A 17,044-nucleotide genomic window follows, 5' to 3' on the forward strand; every position below is an offset into this window, starting at 1 on the left:
GCAAGACTCTCTAACACTGCTATTGCCTATTGAGTGCACCCTATAGGCTGCAGCCATGGCGCTTTGAGTCTGACAGGAGAAAAACCTATATCAATGTTGGAATTATTTATTTTCTTCCTATTCTTTGTCTTATGCATGACTGGGCCACAAGCAGCTATTGCTACACCTCAAGCAGCTGCGTCCCACGTTTCTAAGTAGATACAGAAACGTAAAAATGTGAGTAAAAAATATTGAACAATCTGTATCTACGATATATAGCACTGATATCCTGCAGAATGCTTTCAGAGGCGGAGCTAGGTTTTTTAGCACCCGGGGACAAATACAGTTTTTGCGCCACCTGGGCACGCCCCCTTGCCCATAATCAGCTACGCCTCTGAGTGCTTTTTACAGTGTGCAGTCATGCTACTGACTGTCGTCAACCTTACAATCTAGTCCAGTGATGGCTAACCCTGGCACTCCAGCTGTGACACAACTACAAATCCCATCATGCCTCTGCTTCCCCGAGTTATGCTTAGAGCTGTCATAGTACTGCAATGCCTCATGGGACTTGTAGTTCCACCACAGCTGGAGTGCCAAGGTTAGCCATTACTGATCTAGTCTCTCTACCATATCCTTATTGGGTATTTATACAGTGCTGCCATCTTCTGCAGCACTTCACAAAGTACATAGCAGAGCAGGATCATCCGCCAGGCAACCTGGGCAGGTGCTTGGGGCTTAGTAGAGGTCAAGGGGCCCACCTGCCACCTTCTTTGACCTCTCTCAACTTCAGCTTACCACAAGGGGGAGGCCTGAATCTACTACCTTGCCTAGAGCCCCATTATATCCTAATCCTAATCCATCTCGGGTACATAGTCATAATAAGAGACAGCCAAATTGGGAAAGGAAGTTGCACAGGAAGGCAGAGACAACTTCTGTAACGAGCCGGGGTGCTGACACATACATGAACCAAAGCCATCCCCGACTGTGGTGCAGCTGCAAGGGGCCCAGAGGACATGGGGCCCCTGTGCAACTGCACAGGCTTATGTTCGCCTCTGGTCCTTTAAAGGACATCCGAAGTGAGAGGGATATGGAGGCTGCCATATTTATTTCCTTTTAAGCAATACCAGTTGCCTGGCTCTACTGCTGATCCTCTGTCTCTAATACTTTTAGTCATAGACCATGAACAAGCATGCAGCAAAATCATTATTGTCAGATCTGACAAGATTAGCGGCATGCTTGTTCCTGGTGTGATTCAGACATTACTGCATCCAAACAGATCAGCAGGGCTGCCAGGGAACTAGCATTGTCTAAAAGGAAATAAATATGGCAGCCTCCATTATTCTTAGCACTACAGTTGCCCTTTAGGCCGGTTTCACACTGCAAACTGGCAGTGCGACAGCCACGCCGCATCGCACGAAAACGAATACTACGTTTTCGCACGAATACTACGCAGTATTCCCCATATGGCATTGGGCCAAGCAGGATGTGACGCACGCTTGTGGTCACTTCCTGCTTTGGGGTATGCGGAAGTGCACGGAAGCGTATTGTAAAAATACGCTTCCGCGCATGCGCGCCGCAACGTTGCGTCAGTGTTTTAAAATGTACGCATCGCCCTAGACTAACATGACTTCCGGGCTGACTCAGATTGCCGCATAAGCCGCGTGGCAATGTAGTTTTGGACCTGCGTCGGGGATGCGGCAAAAACGTCACTTCCGTTGCGTCACGCTGCACCGAGGAAGTATGAACGCCTCCATAGACTTTAATTGCCCGGCAGTGGGATGTGGTAAAAAAAAAAAAAACGCACTGCCCTGGTGTGAAAAGGCCCGTAAACTTTTGCAGTTCATAACTTGCAAACATTTTTCAACAGCTCCATTTGGATGGATTCCTCCCTCAGAATTCTCCTTGCAGAAGGCACCAGAGTGCATAACTCAAATAGAGACCTTCTGAAATAGCTTCTAATTACAGATCCTAAAAGTGTCCCCCTTGTTCTGCAGGAAACAATGGAATGTAGGCTGGAGCAAAAGGCTCAACATGCCAACAGCCTTCTCATTATTGAGCTCAATATGATCCCCCAGAACTGCTTCTGCTGGTGTTGTGGCCTCACCGGCGGCTTGCATAGAAAGGTCCCATTGTGGCCGTGAAGTCTCGTTTTTCATAGATTTCTAAAACCCCAACAATGCAACAGAGGCAGAGCTGGGCAAAATGAAATAGCTGCCACGACTTGGCACAGAGGCTGACAAGTGGCAGGGAAGTGACTCTTTACATATCTAAAGCCGGCCTGATTCGGCGAGAGCGGCCGCACTGTCATATTCCTGTGGGCCCAAGCTGTGCTCCATTTTATGAGATAAACAAGGCAGGCTGCTGGTGTAACAAAGGCAGTTTTATTGCTGCGGAGAGGAAGGGAGAGCAGCTCGGATAAAGGACCAGTAGGATGGGAAGCGGAGATATCAATAGACACAACGTGTCGTTCTGTCCTAATGAGCAGTTATGAATTATTAGTCTGAGACCATCGCTACTAACAGCTCGGACAGACTGACTGGCAGACACACAAGGCCCTTGTTCATGTAGGGCCCTCCGCACACAGCAGCCAGGATGGGACACTCAGTTAAAGTGCATCTCCGATCACAGGAAAAAAACAGTATTGCTTTTTTATGCATGAGGAGCGCTCCTATATTGCAACAATCATAGCTCCCAACTTTTTGGGAGGGACAGTCCCTCTGTGGGAACCCAATACCTCTGTCTCTCTTTCTTCCTCATTTGTCCCTCTTTCAGGACTCATGTTTGTACAGATCTATGTAAATATATGTATTTTTCTGCTAAAATACTGTATGTGTGCTTAACTGACTCTAAACTTTATTCCCGTACTTAAAATTGATACATTTCTTATTTTCAAATGTTACTATGAAGGAAAATGACCCAGGATAGAAAGGACCAGTTTGGTTTGAATTATAAAACAACATATTTCTGCTAAAACATCTTTATAGTGTGCGTGACTAGGGGTGTGACAGGGGCATGATCAGGGGTGTGGCAGGGGCGTGGCTTATGTGTCCCTCTTTCTTATCCCAAAAAGTTGGGAAGTATGCAACAATGTGTGCAAAAAGTAACATGTTGGCAAGATGTGTTAACAGTATGCGTCTTCAGTGATCCTGCATGCCATCCATGAAAAAAGGCGCCAAGAAAAAGGGTGCAGGGGATTACCGCTCATAGAATATCACTGAAATTAGCAATGGATTCCAATAGTAAAATATTGGTAATCTTTACCGATATTTTACTATGGCTAAATCTAACCCTACTCTCACACAGAACCCCCCACCACTGATGCCTAACCCTAACCCCCCTGGTGTCGCTTTAACCCCCCCCCTGGCACCAAACCCTAACCCCCCGGGGGCCGATAACCACCCTGGTGGTGTCTAACCCTAACCTTCTGGTGGTGCCTATCTCTAACTCCAGTGCCTAAACCTTAACCACCCCCCGCCACAGAGCCGCGACCTGCAGCAAAGAAAGTAAATTTATTTGTGGAAAAGAAGATACATTTCTGTGCCTGGAGGAGCCTGACAGAATTGCGGGTGACTAGGCATGTCATTGTGGCTGCGCCCGCTATGCAAAGCCACAATTTGCATATTCACATACCTCAGCATCTGAAATCGCGTGCAGAAAAACAGTAGGCCCTAAAAAGCAGCAAAGACTGATATAGATCACAGTTCAAAAATTGTAGATAGGAGGAGCACCCACAAACAAAAATAAGTGATGGGCGTGCCAAGACCCATGACCCCAGTACCGCTAGGGATCGAAAGTCCAGGAAAAACAAAAAAAGCGGTCGGCACCACCAGTAGTATTAAAGCTCTCAATTACGTTTGAATTCATCCAAAAAGCAGAATCATAGAAACCAGCGCAGCGACAAAGCTGTTTCGTACTGACATCCTTCTTCAAGGTGACTATATGCAGCTCGAAGAAGAACATCAGTCTGAAACAGCGGTCTGTCACTGCGCTGGTCTCTAAGATTCTGCTTTTTGGATTTATTGAAATGTAATTGAGCTTTAATACTACTGGTGGTGCCGACCCCTTGGTTTTTCTGATATAGATCACAGACAGTGCAGATTACATAGGAGCACTAACAAGCACTCACCATAGTGGTGGAGGTTGATTTTTCATTCTCTAGCTCAATCTTCAGCTGCTCCTGGGCCAGAGACAACTGTGAAAAGAAATCTGTGTTATATTATACAGAGACTGCACCATTCCATTCAACCACAATACAAATCAGTGTACAGGAATGTCTGTTTGATGAATACATGTCTGGACACTCAACAGGCTCACGTGTATAACATCTGACCCCTAGAGCAGGGGTCTCAAAACTTTTTCGGTCAAGGGCCGGGTCAACATACTTCAGACTGCTGGGGGCTGGAACATCCATAAAATTATGTAGAAAAACATTACATTAAATTTGGGTGTGGATACCTTCCCAATCGTGCCCGCAGGAGCAGAAGCGTATCTAGAGGGGTGCAGGCATGGCTCATGCCATGGGCGCCACAGCACCATGGGCGCCATACCTGCCCCTGTGCTGCTCTCCCAATCCTGCCTCTGTGCGGTACTCTTATGCCTGCGTCTGTGCTGCGCCCCCATCCCTACCTTGGTGCCACCCCATTACTCAGACCTCAGATCAAATGTATTCTGTTATCTGGGGAACATGGCTCCTTAACTTATGTGTATGTAAGGCGCACTTGGCTTAGTGTTAGAAAAGAGGGTATAAGAAGGGATATTTCCAAAAAAGTAACTAAAGGAATATTCCATTCCCAAAGACACAAGCAACCATTACACATGTACACAAGAAGGGATGCTGTTCTTAGAAGAAAAGGGGTTCTGACTGAGGGAAAGGGGGGGGGGGGTGGCGCAATTTCAGTGTTTGCCATAGGCTCTATGTTACCCAGATACGCCCAAGCGCAGGAGAACTCCCAGCAGCAGCCATTCAGTCATGCGGCGCCCTAAGAATGTCTTTGTGCACCAGACAGTGAAGCATACCCAGGTGACAACCTGCCATCCAGTTGTACAGCAGTGTCACGTAGGCCCGGTCCACCCATGATGCCAAGTGAGGCAACTTCCTCAGGCAGCAGAAGACTGGGGGCAGCACCAGGCAAAAACAGGAAATGAAGAGAGTGCCTGGCCAACCTATACTGGGGGCAACAGTACCTGGCTAACCTACACTGGTGGCAACTGCACCTAGCTACCAATACTGGGGGCACCTATACCTGGCTACCTACCTATACTGAGAGTGCTATTTGGGGGGCTCACCGCAGCTATAATGTGTGGTGCAAATTGTCGGGTGCTGTGCAGTCATTCCAATTCGGGGGAGGGGTTGCACATCCTCACAAGTTTGCCTCAGGCAGCAAGAAGTCTAGAACCGGCCCTGGTGCCACCTGATTTTGAATCTGATTGGAAGCCAGCAAATGACTGCTCGTTGGCTTCTATAGTATGTGGATGGGTGGGGCTAGCACTGCTATTCTATATGCGACCTCCGATATTTAAAGGAGCAGTGAGCCGCATCTTTAATACATTTTATGTTTGGGGGGGCCAGTGAAAAAGCTTTGGCGGGCCGTAGTTTGAGGACCACTGCTCTAGGTCAGCTGTGCTTATCGCAATATGAGCCTGATCCAACATGTGCATTGCTTGTATGACGTGTGTTGTACTAGTTACCTAATGCCCATTATAATAGCAACATACATGTTATCTGTATACAATGGGTTTCATCATTAGCACAAAGCACATTGCAATAAGAGCAATAGTGCAAGGAGGTGACCCAGCATCAGGGGGAGGGGCCTGCACCAGCTCATGCGCTGTAGTTCCGACATAGGTTTGGAAAGGGTTATAGGAAACTCCGCCAAAAAAAGTAAGCAGATGAAATCTGACAGAACCGACAGGTTCTGGACAAGTCCAACTCCTCAAGGGGATTCTCAGGGTTTTCTTTGTTTTCTCCAAAGCATTACCTCAACGGCAGTTGCTAAGTCTAATGGACAAACTAGCGTGTAAGGGAGTGAGGAGGCTGGCTGGCATCTGACCATTTTGGCAGTAAAACTGTAGTTCAGGATTTAAAACCCTAAGAATTCCCCATGAGTAGATGGACTAGTCCAAAACCTGTCGGTTCTGTCAGATTTTAACTGCTTCATTTTTGTTCACTGGAGTGGTCCTATAAACAATGTTGGGAGAAAGCTCTGCCCACGCTGGTTTCTATGCATCAAACGGCCACCTCAGCCGAGTTCTGGCTAGAGATTGTATGAGCTGTAAATGACCGCTATTAGGAAAATCTTAAAATGTAAAATACATATAAACACATACAAATAAGAAGCATGTTTCTTCCAGAGCAAAATGTGCTATAAATGACTTTTCTCCTATGTTGCTGTCACTTACAGTAGGTAGTAGAAATCTGACATTACTGACAGGTTTTGGGCTAGTCCAGCTCTTCATAGGGGATTCTCAGCAAGGCCTTTATTCTTTATAAAGACACTCCTTGAAAAAGATATATAAAAAGATGCTGGCCAGCCTCCCTTCTCACTTTATTGGCAGTTGGACGGAGCAACTACCATTCACTAAGTGCTTTTGAAAATACAGAAAACCCTGAGAATCCCCTATGAGGAGATGGGCTAGTCATTCTGTTAGAATTTTACTACTTACTGTAAGTAACAGCAACATAGGAGAAAAGTAATCCGTGGCTGATTTTACTGCAGGAGAAACGTACTTCTAATCTCTTTATGTTCACATATATTTTTTAATTTTAAGATTTTCGCGACAGTGGTTCTTTAACTGTAACCATGACATAAAAGTGAAGTCTTATCACATCTTTATACACAAGAACTAGTATAGTGGCCCATACTCACGGGCTACTTTTTGTCCTGTCGCCAGCACACGGGAGCGCGTGCGCGACAGGTACGGCGACAGCTCGTCGCCAGGTCCCTCCGCGTACACACGCGGAAGAGGGATTACTGAAGCGACGGAAGCTGTCGCCGATGTTCCTCCCCCTCGCCGGAAGCGCCGTGGAATTTCTATTATGTTGCTGCCGCTACTCCGCATACTCACGCGGACTAGCGACAGTTGCAGCCAAGTTGCGGCAGCAACGGTCGCCGGGCGATTGACCGCGCCAATCGCCTGGCGACAGCAGCGACGAGCGACGGTTCGGGGTACGCGCCCGTATTGCGCCTCATACTCACGGGCGACCTGTCGCCGCAACACGCACGCACCGCGTGTTGCGGCGACAATTGTAGCCCGTGAGTATGGGCCATAAGCAGAAAGTGACCATAAATCCGAATTGGCAACTCACCTCTGCACAGGACCTTGCACACGTATCGCTGTCTACCCCACATTGGGGATACTTTCATTCATATTCACTTTCATGTCACAAATAACTGAAGGAACATTTACAAAATACCAACACAGACAGCAGTGAAGAAATGTTCTTTCTACTCTCTGCCTTTCAGGTTTTTATTGCTGTTAGGGTTTCGGCTGCAGAGACTTTACTCACTTCCTGGTCCTCTGACATACATAAGTTTTGGATGCAGCTGTGTATGAGGAGCACGCGTTACGGCAGCGCCACATCTGTTGGGTGCCAGGATATTAGTAAAATATCAGCTTACCCGGCACCAATCCTAACCTTAACTGCCCCAGTTAAGGTGCCTAAACTCTAATTCCTCCATCTATACCTAACTTTAACCCCCCTGGAGATAACTGACCTTTACAACCCCCCTCCCCCTGGAGGTGACTAACCTTAACCCCGCTCCCCAGGAGGTGACTAACCTTAACCCCCCCCCCCCTCCCCCCGGAGGTGACTAATCTTAACCCCCCTAAAAGTGCCCAACACTATTTTACTTTGAGCACCCAGTCGCAGCGCCCAAATGACCTGAACCATGTACGAGCCTTTCAGCTTTTGCTGATTGTAAACAGTTTAAGCAATCTACCCTTCTGCCCCAGCTCACCGGACTAAACATCACTAACCTAGTCATCATTTAGTGAATAGGATGATTTCCTGCTGTAGCCTATGACATAATACAGCTTTAGTGACTCCTGCGATAAATCAGTTTTCTGTGCTGGAACACAGCTTAGCTTTCCTGGGCCACTTGTCATCTTTTCATCTTTTCCTTCAAACAAGCCATCAATCTGGGTTTACAAAACAGTTTTGTTCACTGGTCCTTTTTTTTGTTCTTTTTCCAGCCCGTTTTGTATCAGAATGAGAGAATGCTACAGGATGCCTATTAACATAAGTAAAAAAGCCATCACTGAATGTCAAAAGTCACACCTTCTCAATGGTCCTTTGGTCCTCTTCCATTCTCACTTTCATGGCTCCCACATCCTGATCTGAAACAAAGGAACAAAATGGCTGAGCGTGAAATCCCATTCCCATGACTGGGTAATGACGGCCTGCAGATGAGGTCAGTAAAGAGGACCTGGTCATTGCTTGGTGGCTGAGTGTCCTGGCATCACTCTGACCTCTCACAACCACCCTCGACAGTCAAGGTCTTTTCCCCGCTGTTCAGCCGGCTGCCCACAAAGAAATTAAGAAGTAAGTTCAAGAGCCAAGTGTGGCTTGGAGGACCTGCTGCTTTTCATCAATACCAATACTGGACACTGTGGCTGTTAGTCACAGCAAATACGACGGGCTTTAGCAGGTGGTACTCTAAAGCTGAAAGGCCTAGGCAATGAAAAGATAAGAAGCCCCACTAAATCATATGACAAACATGTGGGCCGAATATGGTTCTCGTCCTATTTAGCAGATTAATGAGCTTGTATTGTTACGACAGGCAACCTCATGCACACGGAGGAGTAAATGACAACAATCCAGTTATTCCTCTTTCTGTTTTTGACAACTACGTTCAACCAAGGTGTGGCCCAGGTTTAGAGATGTTACACGTTGTCAAAATAATAAAAGCGGCCTTCAATAATACCTATAATGATTAACTGAAGATAGTTTTTTACAAGTTTTGATACCTAGGTTTTGAGAGACTGGCACAAAGCTATGGCCTTGATACACTAAAGGGTGCTAAGTGTTAGCACACCAGTGAAAAGGCACTTAGGATGCGAAAATAGCCGCTTCACGCACTTATATGTGCACAAGCGTTAAAGCTGCGCGCGAAACATTGCACTAGTCTGTGCGAAACGTCATGCCGTTTATGCGCAAAATAGCCTGAAAAGCTATTTTACACACGAACGGTATGACGTTTCGCACGCACCGGTGCGAAGTTTCAGGCGCACCAACTTAACGCGTGAGCAGTAACAGCTTTGGACGTGCAAACTACTTAGCACCCTAGTTTGCACTTCCAAAGCTTTTAGGTGTGCTAACTACAGGGGTTGGACAAAATAATGGAAACACCTAACATTTTGGCATCATAATCTTTGAACGGGTTTTTTTTGTTTATTATTTTTGTTATTTGATATGTTTAATTAAAATAATTGTTTTTTACAGGTATTTAAACCAAAGTTGGTTATAATTTATAAAAATGGCAGATCTCTCAGACTTTCAAAGAGGCCAAATTGTTGGTGCTCGTATGCCAGGCGCTACTGTAACAAACTGCCAGAATGCTTGGCATTTCAAGAGGTACTATCTCAAAAGTAATGACTGCCTTTGAAAGAGAAGGAAAAAAGTCCTCAGCAAAGCACAGTTGTGGCCGAAAGTCGAATTTGTCTGAGAGAGACCGTCGGACTCTAAATCGAATTGTTAGAAAAGCTTGGAAGACCACGGGTCCTAAAAATCACTCCAGAGCTGAATGAACACCTACAGAACCCAGTTTCCACAGACTGTTTGTCTGGAGCTGCACAAATCTGGATTCCAGGGAAGAACTGCAATTAGAAAACCTCTGCTCTCAAAGACAAATGTTTCAAAGCGTTTAGAGTGGTGTAGAAACCACCAGAATTGGTCCCTCGGGCAGTGGAAAAATGTGATTTTCACTGACGAATCATTGTTTACCTTATTTCCGACCTCCAGCCGAGTGTACGTTTGGAGACAGTCGAAAGAAGCATTTCATCCAGACTGCCTCCTCCCAACCGTAAAACATGGCGGGGGTTCTGTGATGAGCTGGGGTGCTATTTCTTGGAAATCCGCCTGGCCAATGATTTCCCTTCATGGAAGAATTAACAGCCGAGACTATTCAGGAATTTTGGGCGACCAAGTTCATCCTATGGTTCAAGAACTGTTTCCGGAGGGGAATGCCATCTTTCAAGATGATAATGCCCCAATCCATACAGCTAGATTTGTTAAAGAATGGCACGAGGAACATTCTAATGAAGTTGGCCATCTTATCTGGCCACCACAATCCCCAGACCTCAACATTATTGAGCATTTGGTCGTTATTAGAGAATCAAGTAAGAAGTCTATTTGCACCGCCATCGTCTCTAAAAGAACTGGAGGGTGTTTTACAGTGAACCTAAAGCCTCGAAAAAAAAAATGAACAATCACTCACGTTCCCATGCCTGTCGGCCGGTGAGGGCCAAACCGGAAGTCTTCGCCGGCGGGTCCAGAAGCATCGGACCGGAGCTGCGAGGGCACCGATCGGCTGCAGGGGGCTGAGGAAAGCCCCAGATGAGTTAATCTCATTTTTTTTTCGAGGCTTTAGGTTCACTTTAACTGAAGAATGGGCTAAAAATCCTTTGGAAACAATTCACAATTTGTATGAATCAATAACTCGGAGAATTGAGGCTGTAATTGCCGCAAAAGGTGGACCTACATCATATTAAAATAGGTTTTGTTGATTTTCAAGGCGTTGCCATTATTTTTTCCAACCCCTGTATGTTAGCAGGTTTTGGATTAGCCCATTCTCAGCGAGGCTTTTATTCTTTATAAAGATATTCCCTAAAAGGGATTTAAACAATGATGCTGGCCAGCTTCCCTGCTCACTACACAGTTTTTTGGCAGTTGGACAGAGCAACTGCCATTCACTAAGTGCTTTTGAAAATAAATAAATCCCCAAGAATCCCCCCATGAAGAGATGGACTAGTCCAAAACCTGTCACGTCTTTCTACTACCTACTGTAAGTGACAGCAACATGGGAGAAAAGTAATTTATGGCTCATTTTACTCTAGAAAAAAACATTAACTTATTTGTTTATGTTTGCACATATTTTAAATTTTACAATTTTTCACCATAGTGCCCCTTTAAGTGTAAAAGTGCCCTTATCCCTATGCGGTGGCTGACTAAAAAGTTGCTCTATCGAGCCCCAGTGATCCCCATAACTTAGGGTACTGGAAATGCCAGCATGCTCCCTATGATTAGTCACCTATCGCAGCTACAGAGCCATGGACACCAATGCTAATTGTATAACGGCCCTCTCCAGCACAATATGCGTAATAATCACAAGCTAAGATGCCCAAAACCATCTGTCCAAAGACATCTACTGTGTGACAGGTGTAAGCAGGGGAAAAGGAATGGTTTGTTAATGATTAACATATGACTGTAGCGAATCTGTACTCTAAAATTCTTACAATAGAAAGCATACCATTCTATTCATTATGTTCTCCTGGGCCCCTCTGTGCTGTTTCTGCCACTCCCTGCTGCAATCCTGGCTTGTAATTGCCAGTATTAGGCAGTGTTTACAAACAAAAGACATGGCTGCTAACCAGAGTGTGAAGGCTGAGAGGAGCTCAGTCTGTGAATCACACAGAGCCTGCAGGGGGTGTGGAGAGGGTGTGTACAGCATCTATCCTATCACAAGCAGAGCAGCAAATTCCTGCCTGAGTGCCTGAGCCCGACAAAGCCGTCAGAGGAAAGATAAATTGGTTATATAACAGAGATAATACAGCCACTGTGCAACTAGGAAAGGCTGCAGTAAGACAGATCACATTAGAACAGGTATAGGAACTTATAGGATAGAAGAAATAAGGCAGAAAATTTTGTTACAGAGTCTCTTTAAGTGATCCTCCCACCAATGAGCCTAACTGACCCCCTTCACTGAAGCCTAACCCTAACCAAACCCCCTCCACTGATGCCTAACGATAATCGACCCCCTCACACACCAATTCCCAACCCTTACTGACCCCCCCCCCCTTACACACACACACAATGCCTAACCCTAATCAACCTTTCCACCGATGCCTAACCCTAACAGACCACCCCACACACACACACAATGCCTAACCATAACTGACCAACCCCCCAATTCCCAACTGACCCCCTCCCCCCACGTTGCCTAATCCTAATCAACCCTCCACCAAAGTCTAACCCCCACAGCACCCCACGGATTTCAATTTTTTTTATAGCCACAATTAACATGGGTGCCTATGAGGCACCAAACTTCCGCAGCCCATATTTCCGGCTTCCCCCTTGAGCTCCCCTCAGGTCCAGGAGGCACTGATGCGGTTGCTAACTCTGCATCCACTATCGCTACACCACTGCCTGAGATGTCACCAGTGCAGAGGCTAGGATGTGGACATGTAAGGGGGAGGTGGCAGCGTTTTGACCACTGAAAACCTAAGCTCATGGAAAGGGCCCGGTAGTGGTGGTCTTTGATGAGTTTAGAATAAGTATGGCTGCCTCGAATAAGGCCCGAAACTTTTTTCCCCAATTTTTCAAGTTGATTTTGGACAGTTGATGTCTGCTTTTAACTGAAAAAAAAATTGTCATCAAGTGATAAAAAAAAGTCATTCAATATCTTCATAAACAGACCCCACAATCCCAGCACACTTTGTACCTAATGAGTGGATGCGTCTGTCTTTCTCGCTCAGCGCCGCCTCCAGCTGGTGGACTCTGTCCTGCAGAGCGTCCATCTCTCCTCTCATCTCCTTGTTCTCTTCCAGCAGCCGCTCTTTCTCTGGGTCATCTTCTGATTGGTAAATGATCTGCAATATTACAGATTCTTTTTATCTTAAAAACTCGGGAGGGGGGAAAACAAAAGGTCCTTCCAGCATGCTGCTGAGCTGTAATAATTATCCAGCATGCTCATCATATTGTTTTCCTGCATTCTGCCACATATTTAAAATATGAATGGGAAAGAGGACCGAGCCTACAGACAAAATAAAAAGGGGTTCTTGAAAGCCTGGAGTACATTACATACAAAGACTATAAACACATGGGGGCATTTTTTATTGACGGGGATAATGCCTATCATACTGTTTGCATGGCCTCATCATTCAGGTCAATTTATTATGGAGGCCGAGTCCAGGACGGCAGCTGGGCCCAGCACACCCACACTTCCCTCTATGGGTTTTTTGGAGGGGAATATCGTCCGTAACTAGGGAAAAGCCAGGAGTTTAGTGGCCGGGGCAGCGCTGGGGGGTTGCGGAGGGCTCTGGTTGGGAGGGGGGCTTGTTGTCTTTGTGCCATTCCTGTGTGACAGCGCAGCTAGTGTCACAAGGTGCACGTCACATGTCAAAGCGCTGAAGTGTTCAGCCTGGAAGCCGCATGGAGTCCATCAGGCCCACTGATAACGGCACAGTTGGCTTTCTTCTTAGTGCTGCTGCCTCCACCCGGAGGTCATTCATATTCTGAACATTAACGTGGCTTTGCATGCCTGTCACACAGAGCAAGTGCAGGCGTCTTGCGCTATTGAGCCCTTTCCCTTTAAATCCCTGGGCCAACAGTGATTACCTTGTAAGGCAGCTTCAGGATAACGCCCAACAAAAGCCTTTAAAGTTATTATTTTAGGAAAGCTAGCTCATTTGCATTTTTATTATGCGCTCCCCTTTGTTGAGATCTTGCCACTTGTCCTATGGAAAAAGACTACAGCCCAGACTCACTGCCACTGATAGCCTCATTCACCGGTCGGTTTCAAAGGCTTCGGGAACTTTCAAGATGTTGGATGAAGGCCGTCTAGACGGACACACATACATACTGTATGTATAGAAAACAATACAGGGGATGCTAAATGCTTCTGTCACTGACAGCAGCCAATCAAAATCAGTTGTACTGACCTGGCAGCACTTAACTGATGGGAGGAGAAATCTGATTTCTATATGTCTCTGCACCTTCAACATAATTATCGGTCAAAGTATATATACATATTTAGCTTGTTTGGAACTTTTTTGAAATGCTTATTGCTGCCTGTATCTCCATCTGTGGATATCAGTCTCTCATCCCACTCAGAAAACAAACTTTTTGGAAAGTACTTTATCCATTCTTTATGGATACAAGAGGTTTCTTCAAAACAAAAGTTAATTTCGGTAAAAAATTGCCATATGCATATTCATAGGAGTCACAAGGAAAAAATTCTCAAAATACAGTGAAAAATAGTGTGAAATGCAGTAACTAGTTGTAGGAAACAACGCTAGCTTGTTTCAAGTCAGAGACTCTTCTCAGGCCCACGAGTAGATTAAAATATACAATAATTGACGAGATAATGTTTAATAGTTGAATAAAATAGGTGGAAACTCCTTCCTAGTCCAAACCTTATTCAACTGAATCAGGTCAATCGACATCAATATAAGACCCCCATACACAGGACAACCCTCTAGGCAGCCCCAGAGCAATTCAGGACAAGTTGCACCCAGGGAAAAGTGTCACATTAGCCTGGGTGCAACACGTCCTGAATTGCTCTGGGGCTGCCTGGATGGTTGTCCTGTGTGTGGGGGTTTTATATCGATATTGACTGACCTGGAGGGGGGGGGGGGGAGGGGGCAAGGAGAGGGAGGGAGGAAACAAGCCTGGCCCTCTTTTCTGGGTCCCTTGTTAAATGCTACTCTTGTCAGGACCTGGACACTCTTCTCTGGGACCAATGTGGCAAATACAGGAAGTCCCTTACAAACAACTTTAGTTACGGTTCATACATAAAACAAACTTGTTTCCATGTACAAAATGTATAGCACTGATTTTGTTAATACTGTTTTTGTTGTTACAGGTTTCAGTATTTTATGAACTGTTCTAATTTCTAAGGATTAAACTTTGACATAACATTCAGTAAAAACGTGTTTTTCTACTTTTTATTACCCATACAGTTATCATATTTGCTTTTGAGCACAGGTATTATTGCCTGTTTACAAATGACAAGTTCCCAAAGTACAGTTTATCTGTTCTAAAAACTGCCATTGTGATTTATTACATAGATGCTGTATTTATATATTATAATGTATCCAGTGAGAATGTGTATTCTGTGTACGCTTTATTTAGCTGAAGCACTGCTAGAAATGTTTAGTAATAGCGGCTGATAAGGAAACATAAACAAGATAATGTAAACACTTCCTCGACTTTAGATTTGAACCTAATTCTCCCACTGAGGAAGAAAGTGCTGTGTTTAACTGTTTGAATGCTGTTCTGCTACCAATTTGTTTTCTCGTAGTAGGTTTTATGCTGTAAAGGATCTGTTAGAGAAGAAATGCTGAAGCACACTGAAATCAAATCAAAAACATTGTTTATCCTATATGTCTACATCCAGAGTAGTCCAAAGGTAAATGCTTTATCCACGTTTCACGCATGCAATCCAACAACCTCCTGGAATGAAACCTGTTTGTAAGTAGATGACCACCTGTACTAATAACATTAAATTACACAGGTGCTATAGAGGTATTGCATGATGGCTATTTTCCTGAAGACCATCAAGTGGTAAGTATAATGGAGATGTCAAAGTGCCACATTCTACAAAGATGGTATCTGGCAGAGCCAACATCAATGAAAAACGTGTCAATCTGCTAGGTGATTATGCACATAAGTAGTATAGTATGTCTGTAAGGGAGAAAAGCACAGTCTCATTTCCAGGAAAGCTCCTGCTGCTTCTTAGACCTACTCGTTAATATGTAGGTGCAAAGCACCTGGCACAAGGTCCTCCAGCACCCAAGGCTGAGACACCAAAGTGCGCCCCTCCATCCCTCCCACCCCAGCCGTCACACACTGATTGCTATTAGACTAAGGGGTGCCCCAGGGCCCCCCATCCCAGCCGTCACACACTGATTGCTATTAGACTAATAGGCGCCCCAGGTCCCGCCACCCCAGCCGTCACACACTGATTGCTATTAGACTAAGAGGAGCCCCAGGGTCCCCAACACCTTAATCTCTAGTTATCTGGCTTGTAGTCACTTCCATGTATCCCATTTTCTTATTTCTCTCTGCTTCAAACACAATAGAGGAATGATAGCTGAGTGAGTTGTGCCCCCCCTCCTACGCTGCGCCCTGAGGCTGGAGCCTCTCTCGCCTCTGTCTCGCCCTGGCCCCGTTTAGTTGTGTTCTCACTTTGACAGAAAACCGTTAGTTGCATCTTGGAAGGTTGCCACTGTCTTCCACCCTAACGTTTAGGTGAACAACTTGAAAAAAATTGGCAGAAAGAACAAACAAGAGAGCTCCAGGAATTATGAGCAGGTCTACAAAAGTCTTGCAACTGTGCAGGAGAAGACTGAAGTTGAGATACCTAGATTAGAGGAGATTCAGAGAGGTCACTCTTTGTGTACCCTATGGTGATTCGCCAGACATATACAGTATATTCACAGTTGGGAGAGCTAAGACCTGTGCCTAAAACTACCCCCACTTATGTACATTTATGCCATGGGGCTGTGCCACTGCTGTGTATGAGCTTATTGGCTACTGAATGGTTGTCTCCACTTTTGGTCCTCACTTGAATTTCAAGAGAAAACAATTAGGTCCTGACATGGTTTGGGGTCTGCATTCCTGCAATCTATACTGCCGTCATGTGACGATGCAACACCCATCCATGAACACCCATTTGTTCAGGCTTGATTGCTGGTGGTCCTCCAATCAACTGTATGTGTGGGGCGTCCAGGTTACAGTTGTTTGCCCTCCTGTGGGGTGTATTGTATACATTATACAGTATGTCCTGATAGTTTTCCATAATGTGTAACTATCATTGGATGGAATTTAAAATACATTGTATAGCTATAGGCTTGCTATACACCGGCGGTTCTGGATGCTAGCCTGGCTTCAGGGGCATAAAGAGCTAATTTGCATATTCAGTAGAGATGCATTGTGGGAGACCACAGTTATAAACTTAAAGCTGATTTATCGCAAATATCTACAGTTTTAAGAAGGCAAAAAACACTAAGCATTGCTTATTAGTAGGAGGGCTTCTCGGGCTCTTTTAGTCCCCTATATTTTCCTAGTAGTTTTGGGTCACCCAAAGCTGCTTGGGTATTCTGTTGTTCTGCTCCAAGCCCTATC

At 45.4% G+C, this 17,044-nt stretch overlaps 1 protein-coding gene across 1 annotated transcript in view; it reads right to left on the minus strand.

Moving 5' to 3' along the window:
- The window catches only part of C5H10orf67 (chromosome 5 C10orf67 homolog), a 93,188-nt gene that overhangs the window by 42,912 nt on the left and 33,232 nt on the right, over window positions 1-17,044 (minus strand). Inside the window, exons 6-8 of the mRNA XM_068238251.1 lie at window positions 12,639-12,786; window positions 8,258-8,316; window positions 4,106-4,171 (exon numbers count right to left, since the gene is read on the minus strand). Coding sequence (XP_068094352.1) covers window positions 4,106-4,171; window positions 8,258-8,316; window positions 12,639-12,786 — 273 coding nt within the window. The remainder of the gene's footprint in view (window positions 1-4,105; window positions 4,172-8,257; window positions 8,317-12,638; window positions 12,787-17,044) is intronic.

This window comes from Hyperolius riggenbachi, chromosome 5 (genome assembly GCF_040937935.1).
Source record: "Hyperolius riggenbachi isolate aHypRig1 chromosome 5, aHypRig1.pri, whole genome shotgun sequence".
NCBI lineage: Eukaryota > Metazoa > Chordata > Amphibia > Anura > Hyperoliidae > Hyperolius > Hyperolius riggenbachi.